The sequence below is a fragment of the Alternaria atra genome, assembly GCF_907166805.1.
Source record: "Alternaria atra isolate CS162 genome assembly, contig: 21, whole genome shotgun sequence".
NCBI classification, from domain to species: Eukaryota; Fungi; Ascomycota; class Dothideomycetes; order Pleosporales; family Pleosporaceae; genus Alternaria; species Alternaria atra.
In genome coordinates this window covers 3,699,269-3,722,116 of record NW_025091319.1, presented here as the reverse complement: position 1 = coordinate 3,722,116, position 22,848 = coordinate 3,699,269, and the positions used below count along the sequence as shown (strand labels likewise).

The following is a 22,848-nucleotide window of genomic DNA, read 5'->3' as shown; positions in this document are numbered from 1 at the left end:
ACACCGGTAATGACATCGCGATGGCTGCCCTAAACCAGAACGCTTTTGCTCGCTTATGATGGTCCATCTTTGACGACATATCATCTATCTGTGTCGCAAACTGTCTTTCGAATCTAGCGCCGGAGGCGACACCTTTCTCGAAGATCATCCTGTCGCCTTGGAGCCTGCGTCAAACCTTAGTGTAAGAAAACCTTATTTTGCTGCCGAAATCCTAAGGGAATATGATTGGGGCCAAGATGTGCCCAAAGAGAATCCGGGGAGACCAGCAACTGTATGAGACGAAGTCATGGTTCAACGAAGCGGCGGCGATCCATTGCTCGTTGGCAATATAGTTGCGCAGTTGCACCAATACCTCGAGAGGATGAGGAGCAGGATTTTGGAAGCCACGAAACCAATGTACAATGTTGAACATGGTCTGTCCGTCTACACGCGCCCCTTCCTCCAAACATTCAACTCTTCTTTGGGGTACGAGAACGTCATAGTATCACTATGGTTTAATAGTCTAGATGGCATGACCATGGGCCAGTACTGGAATAACAGACAGTCCAAAGTTGCTGGCGCTACTGAAGGTAGCAGCGGCGTATCTCAATACCCATCAAATCACCAGAATGCGACCTGTGAGGAGCGGCTCGCGTAGAGCGCAAGCAACGGCTTGGCGGATGGCCTTGGGGATTTTCACTATCAGACCGACAACTAGGAAGTCGAGTAGTACTGCATATTCGCGCACTTGAACCCCGTGTAAATCCGACCCGCACCATTGCTGTGCCACGCACGCGCATGATCGAGTCGTGCCTGATGCAGCTGCACGGGACCAACGCCACATGCACCTAACACATGCCGCTTACAACCATCTTATTCACCTTGTTTTCCTTGAGAGATAACCCTCTTTGCGGATACATGTAATGTAAGAGCCGTATCCGCATTCGGTACGGCCGGGAGCGTCCAAGGGCGGATCGAACGGTCACGGCCCGTGATCGGTATCTAGGTAAACTTGAGATACGGGGTGTCTAGATTTTGACATGGTACATGCCGTGACGAGACTCCTATAAGGGTATATATCCGCTTCCTTATCGGTGATTTCGTGCGCCGGTTGTATGCGATGCAAAGTGTTGAGTGGCTTGTCGAGAACCCATCTAGATTCTAAGATTTGGAAACTGTAAGCTGGTATTGGAATAATAGATCTGATCTCAAACATTTAGAAAGCCGCTTCCCGTAGAGGTCCTCCTTTGAACGACGAATGGGTTATCTTGCTGGGTCAAGTACGGGGCGCCCTTTGTGGGATGTCTTTTGCCTGGAAACTGTGTGGCAACTTTCCCCACCCGTGGCAAGAAACGGTAAAGTCAGAGGTTATTCAGGTTCCGCGGTAGTCCATTTTGATAAACAAGCGTGAAGGTTGCGGTGACACAACACCATATCTGCCGGATTAAACGTAAGCCGCCACAACCGCCAGCCAACGGAAGACTTGAGATCTGAGTCATGCTGCTGGTCTTCGGCATACCGACAACGGGCTGTATCTGGCTTCGGAAATGCGGTCCAGTAAGATTGAAGAGAGGAATGTCGGTGTGGAACTCTGCTCCCGGCTCGTGCCGTATGGTGTTCAGCCGACTATTATCCCGCGTCGAGGCGAACCTCTGACCTGGATCACTGCGTACAACTCGTCCAAAGTAGTATGGTTATTTTTATATCATTTGAGAAGCGTATTCAGGCACGAGGGGTTGGAGATCGAGATGTTTACGACATGGAGCGGAGCGCTTGCTTTTGATTGACGGACATTTGAACTCGAGCAATATGTAAGTTTTCTGCGGATCATCCTCTACAACCAAGCCATCGCCAAGATCAATGAGCGGTTTGACTTCAGGCGAGAAGAGAAAGAGAGTCCGAAAGCTGCAGTAACGCAAAGGGTGTGGAAAGACATGGTTCATAGGATACAAAACATGAGCTTTCTTCAGCCCTACTACAAGTAACATATGTATACATCCACTAAGACAGCTCTGGTTGAACTGAGTCTGCTGTACTCTTGTACCTCTACCAAGCGCCAAACACCGAGAGACCAAAGAAACCAAAAAGCGTTTGCGTCTGCACGCATAGGAAGGATCATTAAGAATTGGGGGTAGTTGACGCAGCACATGCGCTGATTTTCAGTGTAAAAGAGATGTTTCCTGTTCTCACATGTGCCGACCTCAATTATGAAGATACAAGCGCCACGAATGGCTGGCGGGAGGGCCGGGTAGTAACGGGGTATATGTCGACCAAGGTGCTCAGTGGGTGGCGCAATGATTTCTACTGGTGTGGGAGCACTCTATGCTTTCTTTCCGTTGATGGCCTTAAGCTCGACGTCACTGTGATGGCATTAGCTTTCCTATCTTGTAACCCATACACAGGTTCAACGATAGCACGATGAAAGAGATGGCTAGCGAGCCGTGCGTCGTCTAGAGGAACGGCACACGCTTGTGACACACAGACGAGGCGTTGCCAGCATGCTGAAGTGTCTCCAACGATGCGCGAAATAGAATTAGGCACTTACAAGATTAATTTGGCATTCGCAGGGATATGTCCGGGAAAGCCACTGTTGTCCGCATAGTCAGTAATTGCATCCCATGATCTTATCAGATCATCGAGGTTCAAAGATTAGGAGATGTCATAGGCTGCGGACATTCGTGTCGTACAAGATCGGCGGTTGCGGCGGCATGAGTGTGGGAAGTTTGGAGCAGAACGGCTCAAAGGATTCTCGGAACATCGTAGGCCGTACTAATCCTTGGCTCTATCAGGCGTCCGTAGCCGTGGTGGCGTGTATACTTCGGTAGCCTCTCGTTTTGCTGGTTTCCGTCCCAATCACGGAATGTATGAAATGCAAATCGAACTTACCGAGGGCCGTATGCGTAATCACTGTATCGCACGTATCATTAGCACAGTGTACTCGAAAAGACATACCGGTCGCACCATTACGTACGGTGTTATGATTAGAGTTGCCTTCTCTCCCAGTGTCATAGGTGATGCTTCCGCGGAGCCCAGAATTCCCTCATCCCATCCTGTGCATGAGCGTCAGTCAGAATGCATATCTAGATTCGTAGGATGCGTATGCATTAGGTACGAAGCGGAGTGGTTCGGGCAGCAAGAGCACACCTTTGATAACTCGGCCTGCGCCGATGGGAGTGATTAGGTCACCCCGACCTACAGAAGTATCGAATCTGGGATATGATCAATACGGCGTTTTATCCGAAGTCCAAAGCATGGACCCTGCGGATTCGCTTACTGTCCACCTTTGTGGTCTGGAGCATCGTCGTCGAATAACCATCCTGAATTGCCGTCAGATATTGTCATTAGGTTAATCACTTTTCTTACCAGTGTATTCCATAGAGACTTCATCGTGTTTCTTGGGAATGTCTGTACCATTGCCCGGTCTGATAACGAGCTTCTCTACGCCCATGTTGAACGAGTCGAGCATGGATAGCGTCTAAGGTAGTTTTTATTCTTTCTTTTCTTTAAAACTGTGAAGCTCGAAGCGGATGGTATGCAGACTATGTAGGGTATCCACTTCCTTTGATGCTGGTCAAAGAGCTGTGGTGTTTGTTAGGAGTCGAGAATATGCAAAGATGGAGGAGTAGGTCGGGAAGTGGGTGAACCCCAGGTTTTAATAGTGGTGCCGATATGTGAATCCAAGAGTAGGAAGTTCCGTAGATGCTCTGACTGGAGCTAAGTATTACATAGCTTTTGCTTCGACCAAAAGCATACCAGGGTTTGCCGCGAAGCTGTGCAACAGATTGGCCTGCTCGGATACGTCAAGCATACTTTTTAGCCCCTTCGCAGATGCGCATGTTCCACATCTTTGCCTCCAAGGTAATTGCGGGCTACGTATGGTACGACCCACAGCCGTCAGAACGTGTCCGTCTCTCGGGGAATCCTGCCCGAAGCTCAGGCCGTTTGGAATGTCAGAAGTAAGGTTGGTCTAGCCCTTCCAAACCGCTCTTCTTCTGCAGCATCCCAGCTGACACGCGATTGGGGCTCCACATTTGACATGGTGGAAGGTTGTACCCGTACTAAACTTTCCCGCGACTACCGAGCGGCCTGCCAATTTCGTTACCGATGTTTGTTTTGTGACGACACGGGTTTAATTGCATTCGACGATAGCTTCATTCCTAGGTCGACACCAGTACGATGATGAGTATGTCTGTGTGTAATTAGGCTGATAGGACAATGAAGCGAAGCACGGTGGTGGGTTGCAAGAGACCACGGTCAAACTTGCGAAGTGCGGTGACCGTCACCACGATGAAATGTGCGCATGGCGTTGGCGCCAGAACCTTAATCCCGTCTAAAGAACCGGAAGGCGCAAATAAGCCGGCCATGGTCCCTAACTCATCAGTAGTCGCACGATGGAAGTAAAAAGGAAAAGCGCCTCTGACGCAGCAAAATTTGGTCTCGTCAAATAGGACACGACCGCTGCACTACACCATCACAGAGGACTGTGCGCAAACTTTGATTCGGCAACACATCAGGACCTGCATAAACTGACTGTTATCATGCGTGTGTAGGGCCCAAGACAATCTGGTTGCAAAACCCCCTTCAAGCTCAGAGGAAGCAAGTGGCGGTCATACAGATTTGGGGATGGGTATGGACAAGGGTGGCGTGCATGCAAGGGAACGTAGGACCGTTCTCAGAAAAGTAATGTTCGGTCATTCATGGTAGATGCACCCCCACGGTTTCAGATATCTAATGATGCTTTCGCTCTTCTCCAACTTAATTGTTCGTCTGATCCTCCTCGGTGCTGTGATCACGCTCTTAATGTACGAGCTGAAGACCATCTTTCCTCATCAATGTCTCCAACCCATGTGTAAGATGCGGGTCCAAGAACCTCGCTATATTTCTGCTTTCAAGTCTGTTATAGCTTGCCAATCAGAGGCGTAGCGGGAACACATCCGGCTGCCGTACGGTGCTAGACCCACCCGAAGAACAACCGTATTTGCAGCGGTTCGTCGAGGGGACCAAATGCGGAATTGCTGGTTATCGTGCTTCTCGCGGCAAACGAACAATTATTTTGTACCAGGGTAACAAAGCGCAAGTAGTGTGGGGCTAAAGAGTAAATCCGATGGCCATTACACGTGGTCTTTTGACCGTGCTTCAGCCATCCCTTCTCAGCCCATCAGCTAGCTTACGATGAAGACAATCGCGAGCCCTGTGCGTTGAGCCGGGAGCCCAACAGCGTGGTCTGGGATCATTGTACGCTTTGCATTGGCTGGTTTGACTGCGCTTGCAGCGGCAACTGAGTCGTGGAGAAGCTCCACGCACCTGGAGTGCAGCATCATATCACTAGTCAACTGTGGCTACATTCTCTGCTATCACGAACTACACCAACTGCACATTGCCTTACCAACAGGCATTTTCGCTTCGATTAAATATCCGACAAGTAATGCGCGCTGCATGTAGGCACTCGTACCAACCGTTGACAAGAGTTCCTTGATAGTGTGGCCCCGGCATTATGGCCCGAAACTTTCAACAAGGAGTATTTCAATGGCGCCTCTGACTACCGAAGCGCTACCCATGTCGAAGATGATTTCACCTTATGTTCGCCCAGAATGGTGATTGCGCCAGGTCGGTTACAGCAACACTAGAGAAGCCCGCATTGGGGAAGCGGCTGTCTTTGCGCACACCGGCCCGGTCAGCGTAATGTATCCGGTCTATCCCTGCCTTTTGTATGAAGGCCAATAGCCGCACATAGTTTGTACCTATCTGGTCGATTCCATGACTGTCGTCAGACATGACGAAACCACCTCCCATGGCTAAGAACATCTGTGACATACATTAGTAAACTCGACGCCGAGTTCGGGCATATAGCGGTGTGACTGACCTGACATATGGGCAAGCACGGATATGGCTCGGCCAAACCTTTTCGCAGCCCGGACGAGTTCAATTCGAGAAGAGCGCCATACGAGGCTACGAATTCCAAGTTTCGCTGTATCTTGTCCCAAACACCAGCCATGTCCTTGAAATCGGCATCGCGATGATCGCTAAGTAGGCGAATAAGATCAAAATGTCCGACCACTGGTGGCCGTAGCTCTTGAAGCATCTCGTACTGAGAGTCGAAGTAGTCTTCAAAAAGCCGCTCGTCCGTCCCACCTGCTTTATCTCTAGCCTGTTCATACATGGTGCGGTCGTAGTCGATCGGTATTGTGTGTGTGTGGTGGACAGAGCCCATGAAGAAATCAAAAGTATACTTGTCGAGGATGCTGCGAATGATTTGAAGCGTGGATGGACGGATGTATTCGGTTTCGAAACCAATGAGGATCTGTATCTGGTTTGAGTATACGTCTCGTAGCCGGTGGGCCTCGATGATAAAGTCATCGAACAGCTTCGCGAGACTGTCCACGGTGTGGGAGTCGGCTTCTTCGGGATAAAAGTCTTCAAATGGTCTGGGTATATGCTCCGTCAAGGAGAAGGTGTGGAAGCCTTTGGCTATTGCTGCCTGGACAACTTCCTCGAGCGTGTTCTGCGCATGTCCACAGAACTGGCCGGAATGGCTGTGATGAGAGTACGGCATATTTTTATAGTTGCTGCACGTTTGATATATCGCGGCGTGTGTAGCTATGTGGTGTTTTGTTATGGATGAGTAGCAAAGACAGCTAGAACATGTAGCGGGGTACCTTCAAAAGACAAGTCCTACTCTACCAGTAAAACTACTAGACTGTAGACTGTGCGAGGATAGGAATGGTCTACGAATATACCTAGGCGTAATAGACGCACTTGGAAAGGTATCTGCGAACTGGTTAAGCGCGTCCCGCGTTCATTCCAAAAATTTGGTCGCGAACGCGAGACGTATGATGCAATCTGTCAGCCTCGGAACGCCCAGAAAGGCATAGTCTACCACTTTCACCCCAAGTATAGAACAAAGTCGCATGGATTCCCATACTCTACTCGGCAACACAAACAAACAAATCGGTTCCTCCTCATAGAACACATCGCTTCTAGGCATTCATGAGCGTGAGAAGATTCCGCAATTTGAACCACCAAGTTAGTGCTGAAGAACGACATCACACCCATCAACAATCTTCAAAGCTGTCGACCTCGATCTCAACATGGCAAGCCCTCAACTACCCATCACATCTTCCATATCCCCCACAATATATTTTGGCTACGGTTCAAATCTCTGGCTTCACCAAATGACGACGCGGTGCCCAACCTCGACGTACCTAGGAGTCGCTCGCCTACCAAACTACCACTGGATCATAAACGACCGGGGCTACGCCAATGTCGTCGAATCAGCTGACAAGCAAAACACATCCTTATCTTCTTACGGCGACGTAGTCTTCGGTCTTGTCTATTCACTTCAGGCAGAAGACGAAAAGAGACTAGACAAGAACGAAGGCGTACCCATGGCTTACACAAAGGAAACGCTAGAATGCGATTTCTGGCCTTCTGATACAGAGCACAAAGTTGATACTGGCAAGGACCCGGAAAAGAAAAGGGGCATGCTAGTTTATATCGATAGGAACCGTGTTTCACCGGATACGCCGCGGGACGAGTATGTATACCGGATGAATCAGGGGATTGCTGATGCGATGAAGCTGGGGGTGCCAGAGGGCTATGTGAGGGATGTGATGAGGATGTATATCCCGGCTGAGGAGGAGGATGAGGGGAAGGAGGCAGAGAGGGAAAAGATGGCAGAGTTTGCTAGAGGGCAGGCGGCTGAATTTAAGGATGAGAGTGGAGTGTTTCAATAACATATCGATATGGCAGTCACGGCGCACTGACATGTCGCGTCCCAGCAATGGAATGGTTGAACAGAGAAAGCATTGACTGAGTTGATAGAATAGATCCCGTCCGAATGTGAAGCAAACCCCTAACAACGTCGGTAAAGCACACCGTGACGTGACAAAACTCACGGCAATTTCACGTCCAAGAAATGGACCAGTCTGCAAGCTAATGTTTGTCTCTAATCTCTCCTGCCGCTTGGCCCTCTGCGTCGGAGCCGTCCTACAACTCCTCACGAGCCCTACGGTAGTTGGCCTATCAATGCAATGCATTAGTTAGGTCCAGTGAAGACTTGCTAGTAATCCGACGACTGATGTCTACGCACCTCCTGTTCAACCTGCAGCTGCTCGACGACAGGAGCCAGCTCTGACAGGATCTCGTATGCCTTCTTGTGGTACTCGAGCTGGGCGGCGATGAGTTCGGCGAGGTTGCGGAGGGGCTCGGGGGTGTCGAGAACCTATTAGTGAGTTAGTGTGAGGGTGCCAGTACACGACGATGTAGGCTGAGGGATGCGATCGTACATTCTTCATGACACCGACGGCCTCCTCAGTCTGGCCAACAAACTCATCCTCAGCCTGCTCAATCTTGGCTCTCGCCTCTTCACTGATGTCGTCGTCCATGGCCGTCTTTGGAGCCTGACCAGGCAGAGTGAAAGCAGGACCCTTTGCATTGGCCTTGGTCGCATCCAGGCTCAACCTCGAGTTCTCCACTGCCTTGCGAGCACGTGTGGCAAACTGGATGTTGGTGTTGAGGGTGGTACTCCAGCCGGCCAGGAAGCGGCTCTGGATCTGGGCGTCCTGCGCCAATCGCGCCTCACCAACCTTCTCGCTGGCAATGGCGTACTTCTCGAGAGCGGTAGCAAGGGGGTCTTCACTCGAGCCTGTTTGCTCGGATGTGAGCATGTGCGACGAGTTGAGGGCGGCGCGGGCAATGGCATGGTTGAACGTCTTGGGCTGGGGCTTTGCCGAGGGGGGAGCAGTGAGGGCAGCCTGGGCTTCGGCGGGCGAGGTGGCGCTGGAGAGGAGGTTGACCTTCTCAGAGACGGTGCGTCCGAGGTCGTTGAAGGATTCGCGGATGTTGGCTGGGTAGTCGTAGGCTTCGTTGGCGTATTGTGAGCTATACAGTCAGCCAGGCCAAGCACTAGGGCGTGGCAGAGGGTGTCGTACGTCACCTGCAGCATGGTTGTGTGCACCTTCTTCAGCGCATCGACGCGCTTCTCGAGCTCGATGTAGTCCGGGGGGAGTTGAGTCTGTCACGGCCCGTATCAGTATTGCTTTCGTTGGCTGCCATGGAGCCTCGTCGCGACATGGCAGCGAGCCAGACAGGGTAGCCGCACCTTGTCCTCGACATTGCCGACTTGCTCCTTGACATACTGCTGCGTCCTGGCAGCCCAAGGTGTGAAAGAAGCGCTGTAAAAGCCATGTCAGCATATCTCGACCCTGTACCCAATCTTGCACAGCTCGCAGGTCGACACTGCGGGAAAAAGCATACGATATGTTCTTTCCGAACGCCGAAATCTTTCCGAGGTTCTCCATGGCGAATAATGTGTATCGTGTTATCAAAGCCTTGTTTGCGTCTTCTGGCTAGGGCGTGGTGGTCGAGGTGCTCTCGCGACTTTCATGTGTCTCCGCTGCCCGCTCCTGTCAGGGCCGCGCATCATCCCTGCATTCAACACTAGGCTTCTTCGGGTCATCCCCAACGCTCCCCCTCCCACTTCCGCACTCGACAAAGCTTGAAAGAGCACGGCATCACGACAGTGAGTTGCCAACTCTAGAGTTGCTCTGTCAAGGCATAACCACCAAGACTTGAACATGTGGCATTGACATCAGAGGCCATATGCGCCATGTCTTGGACCCCAAGAGAACCAGGTGCGGGTCAACTTCACTGAGATATAGATTGATGACATGCATGGCTTTCACGGCCATCATATGCGAACTCACTAAATTTGGTTTATATCTGCCGTAGCCTATCGTGCACTCCCAGGTTTGTACAAATTGCATGTGAACCACAATGCGCTGTTGTGACGATATGTGTACCTAGCATGTTTCCACCACCCTGCCTCACATCAAGTCCACATGACACGTTGATCGCTTCCTCCATCATGAGTAAACTTTCCATCAATATGCATGTGGTCCGCCTTTGCTTCTTCGTGCTTCCATCGATAGGGCAGCGAACTCCCGATCTCTATGAGACGTTGAAACTAACATGCGGCCCAGTAGCACCGACAAACGTCACACCACATGACGTGTCTTGCCTGTCGCTCGATTCTTCCTCTTCGGTATTAACCTGCCTCAACATCTGGACACGAAGATGGGATGCTGTACACTTCGGCAGTAATACCTAGAGCCAAGCCAAGCCATGCCAGATCTGTGCATCAACGTAGCACAGGACGCCTCTCGGAAGGCCATCTCGGCGATAGATGGTGACAGGACAGGGCTGATAGAGCGTTTCAGGTAAGAAAGACTCTCTGCTGCGATGCACGCAACCGTCGTCTAGGGAACGTGGGCGTATGCACTGCGGACGTGGCATTGCGGATGATGGGCACCAGTCCTAATGTTTTATTGCAACATTGCTGAATGACTCCAATGTTTCTTGTGCACGAGACATGGTTACCGCACAGCGTATTGTTGCTATGACCCCGGCGGATAGGCCTCTACGCTTGACGACTTGCGGCTACTTCCGTAGCCTGATGACTGCCAATCCGGAGAACCATATGTTGAACCTAAGCCATCGGCGCTCGTTACCGTCATGTTATCGGATGGTGGTGAGTCCGAGATGGTTAGGGAGCTGAAAATGCCTCGCATCTCTCGTAGGTCGTCCGAAACTTGGTCTTTAGGAGCCTGTGTGCGCTCTTTGATGAAGTCTTTGATGGATCGAATTATTGGTGGACAGCCTTCGTCGTTGGGGAGCCACCAGTCTGATGGGCTGAGGCCCATAGATTCGAGCATGCGATTTCGAAGAACATCAGAATAGATGTACCTGTTGCTCTGGTTAGCAGAGGCTTGGAAGAAGCTTGTCTGTCCGTGGTCTACACCTAGAACAAAACGTCCTAATCGCCCGTCGTCGTACAAGCAAAATGCTCCACTTACCCTGCTGCTTCGATCTTCGCAAACGACCTTCGAAGCCACTGCACAGTCTTCTGGTCTTTCGGTAGGAACAGAGTCGCAATCGCGAAACTGACCTGTGCCTCTAGTAGTGCGCCGGGGGGAGCGTCAGGATATGCACACATAGCCTCAAAGACCTGCACCGCCTTGAACGCTTCTTTTGTAACATCTGGATCAAGAGGCACCTTCAACGCCATAGAAGATGAAATGTTGAACATGAACTGGATACCCCATGTATCCAACAGCAGGTAATTCGACGTCCACAACGGACCACCATATATGACATCCGGTTCGTAAGGATTGACAAAGTCTTCTGGGTCTGGCTCTCCTGGGATATGGTGGACCTTGTTACTAGGATCAGTCAAAGCGGCGCCTAGGTTTCTTTGCAACGACTCCACCCTCTCCTTTAGTATTGGTAGTTGGGTCATGAAATCCTGAGGATTGACGAGACCTTTGGCAGTTCTCGCGAACAGGTCATTCGAATCTTTCGCTACCAGTCGTGAATGCGCAAAGCGCTCTTCATACAGCATGTCGATGTCATCTGGCTTGTCGCGTACTTTCTCAACGTAGCATTCATGTACCGCCACGTACCACTCGCGACCAAGCACTGCTTCACCACCAGACTGGAAGCCAACGAACAGGTCGAATCGAATGTACCAGAGTAGTACCTTGCAAAGGAAATTAGATTTGGTGATGGTCTCGGGCGTGTATAGGCGAGTGAGCATTTCGAAGGCAGCTTTCTGATGACCCATGAGGTTGACCCAGTCACCAAGCATCTCCTGAAACGGGTGTCAGCACAAGGGAATTGCTTTTCCGAAAGGCTCTATACCTCAATACTTGCAAGTTGTAATATAGTCAAAAAGGTCGCGAGCCCCTGCTTCTTGTTCTTTGTGATGGCTATCCTCAGTCGTGAGACAGACTCGTTGTAGAATTGGAGGAAGTTGGACATGCGACCATCCGGTTGTGCAAGCGTATGGAAGTACGCCGCGTAACCAGCTACAGCGTACTTTAATGGCTCAAACTTGGTCGCCCAACTCAAAAAGTCACCTTTGAGGAAGCCATGTGTATCACGTTTCAGAGAGTAATGATGTACACTCATATGGTTCCGAAAGTAGTTCAAGTAAAACTGAAGGTCTCGCGCCATAGCCGATGTGCCCTTGGTTGCTGGACCGGTCTTGGTAGTTTGCACGCTGCCTTTCCGAGACATAGATGGTCGTATCGTAGGCGGTATCGAGGATGCTTCAGTGGATGGAGAAGTACTTTGATCGAGGAAAGAGCCTGGTGTATGTGAAGAGTCGCGAGCATCTTGGCTCCTTGACATGTCGTCGTCGTCATCATACTCGACGTAATCGTCCTCTTCGTCTTCATCCATGATCGCAGGAAGACGCTCCTTGTCCTCTCCTTCATGGTCTTCGGGCGAAGATTGATCGTCCGCGGATGTAGACTTGCCCGACTTCGACCCACTGCGGGTCGATTTCTGACTGGACTGTGAGTCTGGGTAGATGCACTCGCGGCTCCCCTTGCGGCATCCTAGCAAATATCGTCAGACTATACAGTTTTTGAGCGTGTAAAAGCAAGCGCAGGTACTCACGTTCACACACAGGATGGTTTTCGTCGCACTGTTACCCATCAGCCAAGTCGCCATCTTAGGAGGTAAAGCGCATACCTTGACTCTTCTTTGCCTGCAGGTAAAACAGCCGCTCCGAGTCCTGCGATGCTTCACCTGCTCGCCAGGCGCTGGCCTCCTTCGCGCACGGCTGTTCGCACCATGCGCTGAGCCCAGGGGGCCAGATACATCCTCATATTGATCGACGTAGTTTGGCTGACCGATGTTTTCGTATTGTACAAATGGTCCAGGGACACCAGGTTGAAACGGGTTGTCTGGCAAAGTGGGTGCATATGAGCCATGCGAGATTATAGTTGGTGGGGCATGCTGAATGTTGGAATTGGGGATCGCGTTGGGATCGAGGTTGTAGTACTGAGGCGGAATGTTGTGCCCTGGAGGAGGATAATATCCAGACATGCCTAAGAGGATTGGAAAGGGTAGAAGAACGATGGAGTGTAGGTTGTTTGTATTGGTAAATGTTGGTGAGCCGTGGACGGTAAGCTTGCCGTAAAAGGATCAACGTCATCCAATTGCAAGGGTCCGAGGTCGATCGCCGTGTCCACGGGTGTGACAATGGCTCGGGCGCCAGGTACGGGATTTTGGAGGGTTATACTTGTAGAAGCACGCTTGCAGGATCGAAGCCGTGATTTAGTTCAATGCACGCTGATTTGGGCGCGCGGGTGTTGGCGCCAGCTAGTACCTAGACCAAGCGGCCTTGAAGAAGTATGCGATAGACCGGGATCTTGTCCGCAAAGGAGCAAGTCGGTCCACCGCACCACAGTTGCTGATGATGGAAGCGTGTGCAGTACCAGTCTGAGACTGAAACTGGACAACGTTGAGGAAGAGAGCACAGCAGCCGCATGCAGAGGTCGTGTGAGAGTCAGCCCGTGACAGGAGGCTTGTGTTTAGTTCGGACAAAGAAGCAATGTCCAATGCCAGGAATGGATAGTCTCAATGTTCATCAAACGTCTGCATCTAAAGCCGGGGTGCAGTGAAGGGGAAAAAGCAAGCCATAAGCCGCTGAGTTGTCTCCCAGGCCGCTATGCTATGGCCGTGCACCTAAACGCTTCCGCCTTCCGCGCAGCCATGGATTAGCTCCTTGCAAGACACGCTCTGCGATCCCAGGTCTGATCGCTCCTGATCACCGTGCGAACTGGTCCACTCGCCAGCATCCACATGGGATGAATTCTGGGGAGAATAGAAGGGTCTGCCCGGAATAGTCGCTCCAAAATGCCGTATAGGGTCATTTTTTTGGCACATCCCCGCCGTTGATCCCGCCTGTCAACTACTCTTAGGCGTGCTGCCATGACGATTATAAACTGCAGTCAGCTACGGCTCGAGGGAAGTCGTGGATCGCCTTTGCAGTAGACGGACCCAGCCTAACAGAAGACAAGCACAAATTTGGACATGATGTGCACCGGCCCCGATTTCACCAAGGTGGTGAGGCATGTGGGGCGTTCAGAGAAGCCACGGGGCTAGGTCAATCGTCAGCGAATGAGGCCTGAATGTGAAGCTGCGCAGGAAGCGGCTGTCAGAGTTAGTGCACACACTCGTACGCGCTACACATGAAAGCCCTTACTCGGGACTGCCTGAGGGTGTCGTTGAGTATAGGGCAGGGCCGGTATATCCATGGACATTTCCGTGAACTCCACTCTCCTGAAGTGGGGAGTGCCCCGATGCAATGCAGTGCAATTGCCCGGTGGCAGCCTTTAGACTTTCAAGCCTCATCAATGTGCCTGTTAGGAAGAATATCAAATTGATATTTGATCTCACAAACGCGGCTAGCGAGGATGGCCACAAATTAGCCAGCCATGCAGCGCCACTGACTCCTTCGTACTGAGTCGACCAGGCCGTTGACGGGAAAATACAGCCTGCTTCGAGAAGATGGCGACCCTATTTGCTAACCACTATCAGCATCATCGAGCTCAGCCCTGGGTCCCTGTCCCATAACAATGGTAGCTCTTGGATGCCTGCATCTCCCCAGGGCATGGAGGCGCCACGGCTGTCTGCACGTTGACGATGCTGCTGGCATGCCGCGGGAAGATTGGCGCGCAAATGCAGAGCTAAGTGGCATGATCAGGATCGTCTCATCTGCCCTTTGTCGCCCAGCAGCACTTGGGACACATGGCATGAAGACGCGTTTCCTCTACTGTCAGACTGATTCCTTTGGAGGCACTATGAGGTAACTGTCTCTGTGTCGTGCCATGCAGGAGTGACCAACAGGAGACGACTGTCTGGCCCGTGCGCCGCAACTGCAGACTCAACCAAGGCGGGGGCAGGATTTGATATCATCAAGGGCCCTGATAGACAGTGAGACCTTACAGAGGTTTGATGTCGTGTTCTGCCCTATACCAGCATGGTAGATGGCGGAGGCTGTAATCGCGAATCCGGCAGCAGCTGACTGGTGGACCTTGAGCGAGCGAAAGAGCGGGACGCGACCGTGCAGTTGCTGTGCGTCATGCGAGCGGCGGGCCTTTTTAGGTGGATGTCGAGATGATTGACACCACATCTCATTTGCTTTGCAGCTGAAGAGGCCCATATACCGACGGGGTCTAGATGTGCTGTGCAATGTCTGGTACGACCTTGGAAGTCCATTGTCGCAAACCTTGCCGCAGCTCCAAAGCCGCCCACGGCATGCCAATCGCGGTCTGCATGTGCCGGTGGCTTGCGTCTTGCATGCCGCGAATGGCGGGCTGGATGCTACGGCAAAAAGTGAGGTGGGGTGGGGTGGCTGTCGAGCTTTTTTGCCGTCGTTGGAGGAAGAGCAGGCTCAGACGGGACGACTCACCACAGAAGGTGCGACTTCGAAATGCACTATTCCACGGCAACGGACCCACGTGAAGCTGGCAGGGTTATGCTCACTTCGAAAAAAGAAGACGATCCAGAGATCCGGCATGAAACAAGAATAATATGTAAGCCGGCTTCGAAACGTTCCGTAGCCTCTCTGCAGCAGAGTCTCTCGTGAATTCTACGCTTTCTGGCACGTCGCCGACAACACTTCCAATAGTACTCTCTGTCTGTCTACCAAGGAACAACTACTGCTGACCTTGAGTAAGCCTAGAAAAACTAGAGTCTACTACCAAACGCATCATGTGTGACTGCAGTCTATCCCTGCGAAATCCTACAGTGTCATGTTCCCAGCATTAACGTCATTTCCACCTGCCTTCGATAAACACTATCGATCTTCTCCACTTGTATTTATCATGCAAATCGACTGTTAAGTGGCCCCGAGTGAAACGTGAAGACCTAGGTTACCTAGACTAGGGACAATCCTGTGCGTAGCTATGGAGTATCCGCAAGGCTGTAAGAGATCATGAGCTACAATAGTTCCTTCCGTATAGAGCGAGAAACGTTGTTTCTTCCTGAAACGGAAACCTCATCTCCGAGCTGTTCGGTGGACTAGCGATCCTAGACACGCAACCGTTAGGGATTTGGCCATCGGTGCCTGCTGCCTGGGACACCAACCTGTGAGCGTCCTCAGATGGCGAACAGATAACCTGCTTGCGGCGGCTTGGAAGACCATCTAGACACGACATCACGCAACGGTCCGCCCTTCGTATTGACTGGGATCCGCCGATTTGCTGGGAGAACGACTGGTAGAATGCTGCCAGGATGACCTAGGAGTGTACCCTGACGTAACGCGACGAATGTGCATCCTGTGTCGGGCAGTGGTCTTGAATCATCAACCACCATCTTGGATGATCCTTATGTCTGCACAAGAATCATTTGTGACTATTGCCTCTTCTTTACCTATAGGCCCATGTCTATTCATCTAGTATATACGAGCTGCAGCAAATGAACAGCTTGTTCATAGATGGTGACATTAAGAATGTGAATTCTGAACTGGGTGACAGATCGCAAAGGTCGTCAGATGGAGGCCCGCCTAACGTGTATACATTCCATACTCCACGATATGCAGGGTCTGCAATTCCGCCGCAGCCACACACATGCCGCGCGATAACGAAACTAGGCACACATCCGGATTCCAAATTCCAGCGCGCATATCCAGTACGATCACCAACGACTCCCACTGTCCCGAGATCAAGGCGCACGCCATTTTCGGTTTCTGTACCCATCCATCTCCAACCCAGTCTCCACACAGCCTATATCAAGCTATATCAAGCGAAGCTGTTCACTCATCATAACTCCTTCAGCGCTCCGCGGAGGCAGCGACAAGGAGACCATCACCAGTCTACGCCCTAATCAGAAATACCCGGACGCTAACTACCGTGAATATGGCGGCTGCCAGTAAGAAGGCGTGGGCCATCAGCCAAAGGTGTGTGCACTGATATACATATGTGTGGACCTCCCTCTGGTCAGTTCACCGACATCGTATGATTACTACGGTTGTGGCGGCCGCCCGCCCCGGCAATCATTACTCCTACGATGCAGGTCGGGTCAGCACCACACGTTCCAGAACGAAGACTCGTCCTGTGCTTCTTCGTCGTTTCCCGTAAACGTTCCGCCGTATATCTATACGCTGGCCTAGTACACACCAATCCGTCTGACCGTGAGGTGAAATGATTCAGACATCTCGGGTTACTAAGACCGAATATTGGCCGGCACGACGCGTTCCGTAACGTTTGGGCGACTCGTCGCACCCAGGCGGTTGATGGGCATCTATATCACCTCAACTAAGCCACCGAGGTACGTGAAGCATAGCATGATGCAGACCTATGTGAAGGATTATGCATCCCTATATATGCATCTGTGGGAGACGCAACTCGGAAAAGTAATGTGCCGAAACAACGTTCTTTGTCATTATTGCTGCTTGCCCGGCTGTCTTGAGCACAAGCGCAGCAGTTCGTCACAACTGCCTGATATAGCTTCAGAAGCTAGATCACTTCCCCCATCTCCTCCTACCGCATATACAGTGAGAGATTCGTAGCAAGTCATTGAGATGCTGCCCGCTAGGAAAGTAATCGAAATCCCATCCCTTTTTCCCTGAGATGCCGTAATGCCAAATATGCCAAGATCCAAGTGATAGATTGCGGACGCCATGAACGCTCCAGTTTGTACGAAATATAGAAAACAGCCTGATACGATAATCCTTCGTATCCAATAAGTCGGGTAGAGTAGCCAATCATATAAGAAAGGGGTATATGTGAAGAATTGAGTGAAGCCCTCGCGGTGAAGAACCAAACCTGGCCTGCTGCAAGTGAGTTTTGGTCAAGCAGCTGCTTGCGGCACAGAAGGCGTAGCGGCATCTTGGGTGGTATCGGATTCTTTAACCGTTTCATGTACGCCCTCACCTCTGCAGAGCGGACATGAGTTGCGTCCAGTCGTCAACCACTAGAATAAGTCAGCACGCGCGATCCCACGAATCGAGGATAGTAACTCACCTGATCAATGCAGATCTTGTGGAACATGTGTTCGCACTTGATCAGCTTCCGCGCCTCCTCGTCCACTTCGAAATCGCATAGGCAGACGAGACAGCGCGCACCCGCAACAAGGTTAATTGTCTCCGCACCCACAACAGCTTCAGCTACAAGAGCACCAGCATCACCGCGTATCCTGAAGAGGCCTGGAGCCGAAGCCACGTCCTCTTCACTCGCAACTGGGGGTTTGGCGGGACCGAGTATAGATGAAAGCAACATCATATCTTCGTAAGTGGGCGAGTCGGTGAACAGACTGGGAGTGGTAAGAATCGGGTGGTTCTCAGGATAGCTTCCACCCAGCACATAGATGATCCAGCTCCGCGAACCCTCCCCAGGATTGTTATCTGGCTCCACGACGCCTCTTCTACGAGGTGCGCCTGAGCCATATCTTGTGAAATCTGACTCGCTCAAGCGCCGTGGCCGAGCATTACGCGTATGGGTTTGTGGCTCTTCTGCAGTGGGCTCGAGAGTCGATCCGGCAGCTCTGCGGACGAAGCTGTTCCGCCGTGAGGGTGCTGAGGATTGTGTGGTCGGTGAAGGCGGGGAGGTAGACGTCGCCGGCGTCGTTGCGCCTGATGGGCCGGCTGAGAAGTTCAGCGTCGTAGCAGGTGTGGAGGGTGGAGGAAGCGGTCCTGGAGGAGAGTCTGTGAGGGATGACCATGGACGAGGGCGCTCTTGTGTCGAGCCGCGGTGATGCCTTTGGCTGTCGTAGTTCGAAGGAAAGTTGAAGCCGCCCATCGAGGCTCGCCGTCTGTGGCTGAAGCGGGTTCCGTTTTGCGGCGGTTGCAAAATGTTTGCGTTGGCATCGCCCGGTGACGTGGGAGGTGTGGGGAAACTAGAGAGGGCGTCGAGGAAGGGCGGTATGCTCGCATCTTCTTGACCAGTGCCACTTCCCGGCTGTATAGATCTGATGCCTACAATAATGATGGGCACCATCCTGCCTTCCCCATCTTCCTCGCCTTCTGCTCCGCCGTTCCCTGATGCACTGCCACGGCGCCCACCAGTGTCGTTGGTTCCGTTGTCGGTGCTGGTGCCGAACCTGAACATCCTGAAGAAATTGAGGGGTGCCTGTGCGGCTCCGGGGGTATCGCCACCTTGCCCCTCCTCGTTGCCCCGGAGCGCTGATGCTATGCTGCCGTTCTGAAGTGACTGTAGGAAGGTATCGAATGTGCCGTCTCGGGTTGCAGCTTGGTTGTCGTCGCCGACCAGAGAGGCTGCCGTGGCAGCTGCAGCCAGCGATAGCAGTCTTGACAGCACGTCGGCCTGATCTTCGCCCTGCCTCAGCTGCTGGACATTGTCCATGTTCTCTCCATCCTGCCAGAGCGATCGTCTCCTCCGCGGGTGTCCTATCATGTTGCGTAGTCGCCGCTGCGAGGGAATGATGCCGAGGGACCGTCCATCCCGTCGCAATGGGCTCAAAGGAACCAGCGGTCGCGGTCTGTGTCCGTCTGGCCGCTCGGCATGTGAGTTGGTCCGCAGCAGCTGGTCAAAGTCTAGTCCTAATTCCGGTACCTGTACACGGGGAAGGAAGGGCCCTCGATCGCTTGTGGTATGTCTCAAAGCGGAGCGGCTTGGCGTGGTGTTGTTATTGTTGTTGGGTGTACTGGGTGCAGCGAAGCCGGTCGTGGGCTCGGTATTGCGGGCAGGCAGCGGCGGCCGTCTAGACAGCAAGCCCGTCATGGAGCTGAGCGAAGAGCGTGCCCGGTGCAGCCGCGACCGCGAGCGACTGGGCATCGGGGCATCTTCGGGCGCTGACGGGCCAGCATCGTGGCGCCCAAAGTGAGAGGAGAGGCGGTTGGAGAGTCTCGTAGTACTGGATCGGGGTCGTGAGGGCGTGTCCGGGGCTCTCTGCAGCAACTCTGGCACCGTGTCGTTGGCAGGCTGGGACGAGGCCAATAACCCAGGCGCCCATGACAGCGGGCGCGATCGCCGCCGTGTTTGCGCATCCGCAGCGCCCGTCGAGTTTGCCTGGCCCATGTTGTGAGGCCGTCCGGCGAGGAAGGCGCGCCTCGAGAATAGAAACGGTCGGAGAGGGTGTCCTCGGGTCGATGTGTCTTCGGTCAGAGCAACGAGGTCCGGCGGCGGCAGGGCGGTGATGTATGGCGCAGCCGAGCCTTCCCCATCAGTCACGGCGCTAACGGCATGGAGCTACCGCCGTCTGTTGCTCTTGCCTCGAGTCTATTACTGAAACTGCTCGCCGCACCTTTATTCTACAAACTCCAATTTCCCCTTCCCTCCCCTCAGTGTGTGCGTGGCCGCTACCGCTGCATAGCCTCACCGCTGCGTCTCGGGCCTCTAAGCAGGGGCCGTTGCAGCTCAGACAGCCGCATGAGCGTGCAGTCCTGCGTCATCACCAGACATGCAGCACTTCACCACGCAGCTGCGCGATGAGCAGAACAGGACACGCTCGTTGCGCGCGAGTCAGTTCCGCAAGTCGAGAAGAAATAAAGATAAAAGGAAGGAAGATGAATCACCTTTCGACCTAGAGGGAGAGGACGAAACGCAGCCAGACGCCATAGTCCAATCGTACGCCTCGTCTACCGCGCCCGGAATAGCTCAGCTGCGTGTCGCAGGCCTATTGCCCAGCCAAGAGAACGAAGTCCCTCCAGCACCCTTCCCTCATGCGCCTGTGAGCGTATCCAAACCACATCATGCACCTGCTAAAGTCCAAGAGGAAATGGCCAGGCCGCCTTCACGCCTCTACGCCGTCAATGCCACCTCCAAAACTGGTGCGGTTCAAGGCCAACCAGAGGCGCAGAAGAGAGCGCATCTAGATTCTTTGTCCACGCTGATGCATTGCTGTCTGCTCAAGGGAGATTATGAGCGCGCGGGGAGAGCGTGGGGCATGATCTTGCGGACGCAGGTTGCTGGTGGGCGCCCTGTGGATCCTCGTAACCACGGACGTTGGGGCATTGGTGCTGAAATAGCCCTGCGCCGCGGACCACAAGCACTGAATGAGCACAGATTCTCTGAAGAAGGCTTTGAGCTTGCTCGTGAATATTATAATCGTATGATCATACAACACCCGAACCGGAAGCTGCAGCCTCATGCTGTTGACGAGAGAACATTCTACCCACCCATGTTCTCACTATGGATCTACGAGGTCTGCGAAAAGAGCAAGCGCGCAAAAATAGCGCTGCGTGATGACATCGCGAATCAATTGCGCTCTTCTCCAAGTATGTCTGTTGATAGTGACTTTAGTAAGGGGCCAGACGACTTCTCTGCGAAAGAAGAGGCGATCCAAATGGAGGAACTCACCCAAGCTCTGGAGATTGCAGAACGCCTCGATCAGGTCATCATGTCACCACCCTTTGACAGACAACCAAGTCTTTTGGAACTCCGCGGCAATGTCGCCTTATGGATAGGTGATCTCACCATGGGAAAACTGGGCTCAGATGAGGACTGTGACGTGGATCCATCTACATACTCAAGTTCAGTTCCAGGCCAGCTGAAACGACTTGCAAAGGCGCATCAAGAGCTACTAGCAGCGCAAGCGTTCTTCGAGCGAGCTGCAGCCAACGGGGGTGAAGCTGCAACCCTGTCCAGTATCAATGTCAAACGCAGGAATCTAGTTAAGAACATGGAGCAGTTGCGCGCTGCTGGATGAGGTGAGTAGTCAGCTACGCTGTCTTAGAACATGCAGCATTAGGACACTGTACCGAGCTTTTTATGGCTAAACGAAGTTTGCTTCTCTGCGTTATACCCATCTTTCATATAGACACTTCTATAATAAAGGACTAGACATGACCTACTACCACGTAGTAGGTACGATGTTTTCATGCATATTCTCTTCATCTACTCGAACCCTCATGTAGCAACCAGTTGCACATGCGTCAGAACTTGACGAATCAAGAACGTTACTCAAATTCTTGTTAGTATAATTTCTTTATAATCCTATCTATGCAAGCGCCGCAACTTGTGGCGCAAGAGGCGGCAAGGAAAAAGCGATAAGCAATATTTGCTACATACCTATCACATCTACATTCGCCTAGCTTCTTCCACATGTGGGAAAACAAACACGGTCGACCTCTTGTACTCGGACGGCAAAACCACCACACAAACAAGTATTCAGGCATATCATACCACGCTGATGTGAATGAGAGTGATACTATGCCCAGATTAATACAAATGAGAGCAGAGGAAAGTCCAGAAAAGAAAGCCAAAGTCATAAAAAAGCCGACCTATTCCCATGAAAACCCAAAGTCGTTGATTTTCCTTGCAGGAAGTAATCCCTCCCAAAGATGGAGCTGTGGCTTAACTTGGAAAATATGAGAAGCTAGTTGAAGCCATCTAGCACTGAGGCAAATTGCAGATCTTGCGCACGTTCTGAGGAGCAAAGGTTTGGGGTCCACTGGTGCAGACGCGCTCATCACCCTCGTTGTGGCAGTCTAGTGAGTCGACCTTTACTGCGTTGCCAGACATCCACTGGTTGCTATTGTTGTATTAATTATTGTGCCTAAAGTAACGACAGTAGTAAACTTACCCAAAGCAGGTCCAGGAATGGCTGATCTGGTAGTAGGCCTGGTCTTGAGGTCCACGGAGGTCGAAGAGAAGACGACGGTTGGAGACCTGACACTCGTTGTTGTTGGGGACAGAGGCACCGGAGCCACTGCAATGAGCGCCGGCCTGAACGGGGTCGTCAACGTTGGCCATGGGGAAGAAAGATTTGAAAGTGAAGTCGACGCTTCCAGAGGTGGGAGAAGTGACTAGCTTGTAGTTTGAAATAGTGTAAGAGATAGGGACGCAGTCTTCATCGCCACGGCCGTCAAGGCTGGCAGGTGCGGTCATGGCAGCAGTGACAAACACTGCCGAGAGGATGATTGAGAAAAGCATCTCGAGCGTGTGATTCTGATTGTAGGGAGAAATGGGAGTTGGTATTGATAATGAGGCTAGGAAGTGTTGTGATCGTTGATCCCACCGACAAGGTAGTATCAAGTTGACCTGAGCACTTGATATTTGTTTGGGTGTAGGGAGGAGAAGAAAGAAGTAGTAGAGGTTGGAGGAGTATATGCTTAAA

General features: G+C 52.2%; 6 protein-coding genes across 6 annotated transcripts; 1 reads left to right on the top strand and 5 right to left on the bottom strand.

Moving 5' to 3' along the window:
• Nucleotides 1-2,299: 2,299 nt before the first annotated feature.
• Nucleotides 2,300-3,445, bottom strand: ALTATR162_LOCUS1663 (uncharacterized protein; the record flags this gene model as incomplete). The annotated part of the gene is made up of 6 exons (XM_043309261.1): nucleotides 2,300-2,339; nucleotides 2,866-2,886; nucleotides 2,951-3,029; nucleotides 3,124-3,188; nucleotides 3,254-3,296; nucleotides 3,343-3,445. 6 exons carry the CDS (start codon nucleotides 3,443-3,445, stop codon nucleotides 2,300-2,302), a joined length of 351 nt encoding a protein of 116 aa, XP_043165196.1.
• Nucleotides 3,446-5,550: 2,105 nt separating this feature from the next.
• ALTATR162_LOCUS1662 (uncharacterized protein) lies at nucleotides 5,551-9,278 on the bottom strand (the record flags this gene model as incomplete). Its single annotated transcript, XM_043309260.1, has 9 exons — nucleotides 5,551-5,784; nucleotides 5,843-6,576; nucleotides 7,744-7,831; nucleotides 7,875-7,904; nucleotides 8,069-8,200; nucleotides 8,265-8,859; nucleotides 8,910-8,992; nucleotides 9,050-9,152; nucleotides 9,235-9,278. The coding sequence occupies 9 exons, from the start codon at nucleotides 9,276-9,278 to the stop codon at nucleotides 5,551-5,553; spliced, it is 2,043 nt and encodes a 680-aa protein (XP_043165195.1).
• Nucleotides 9,279-10,373: 1,095 nt separating this feature from the next.
• Nucleotides 10,374-12,870, bottom strand: ALTATR162_LOCUS1661 (uncharacterized protein; the record flags this gene model as incomplete). The annotated part of the gene is made up of 5 exons (XM_043309259.1): nucleotides 10,374-10,722; nucleotides 10,833-11,626; nucleotides 11,677-12,377; nucleotides 12,439-12,466; nucleotides 12,514-12,870. 5 exons carry the CDS (start codon nucleotides 12,868-12,870, stop codon nucleotides 10,374-10,376), a joined length of 2,229 nt encoding a protein of 742 aa, XP_043165194.1.
• A 4,752-nt stretch (nucleotides 12,871-17,622) lies between these two features.
• Nucleotides 17,623-19,808, bottom strand: ALTATR162_LOCUS1660 (uncharacterized protein; the record flags this gene model as incomplete). Its single annotated transcript, XM_043309258.1, has 2 exons — nucleotides 17,623-17,745; nucleotides 17,796-19,808. The coding sequence occupies 2 exons, from the start codon at nucleotides 19,806-19,808 to the stop codon at nucleotides 17,623-17,625; spliced, it is 2,136 nt and encodes a 711-aa protein (XP_043165193.1).
• Nucleotides 19,809-20,190: 382 nt separating this feature from the next.
• Nucleotides 20,191-21,438, top strand: ALTATR162_LOCUS1659 (uncharacterized protein; the record flags this gene model as incomplete). The annotated part of the gene is made up of 1 exon (XM_043309257.1): nucleotides 20,191-21,438. One exon carries the CDS (start codon nucleotides 20,191-20,193, stop codon nucleotides 21,436-21,438), a length of 1,248 nt encoding a protein of 415 aa, XP_043165192.1.
• A 683-nt stretch (nucleotides 21,439-22,121) lies between these two features.
• On the bottom strand, nucleotides 22,122-22,664 carry ALTATR162_LOCUS1658 (uncharacterized protein; the record flags this gene model as incomplete). The annotated part of the gene is made up of 2 exons (XM_043309256.1): nucleotides 22,122-22,263; nucleotides 22,315-22,664. 2 exons carry the CDS (start codon nucleotides 22,662-22,664, stop codon nucleotides 22,122-22,124), a joined length of 492 nt encoding a protein of 163 aa, XP_043165191.1.
• Nucleotides 22,665-22,848: the final 184 nt, after the last annotated feature.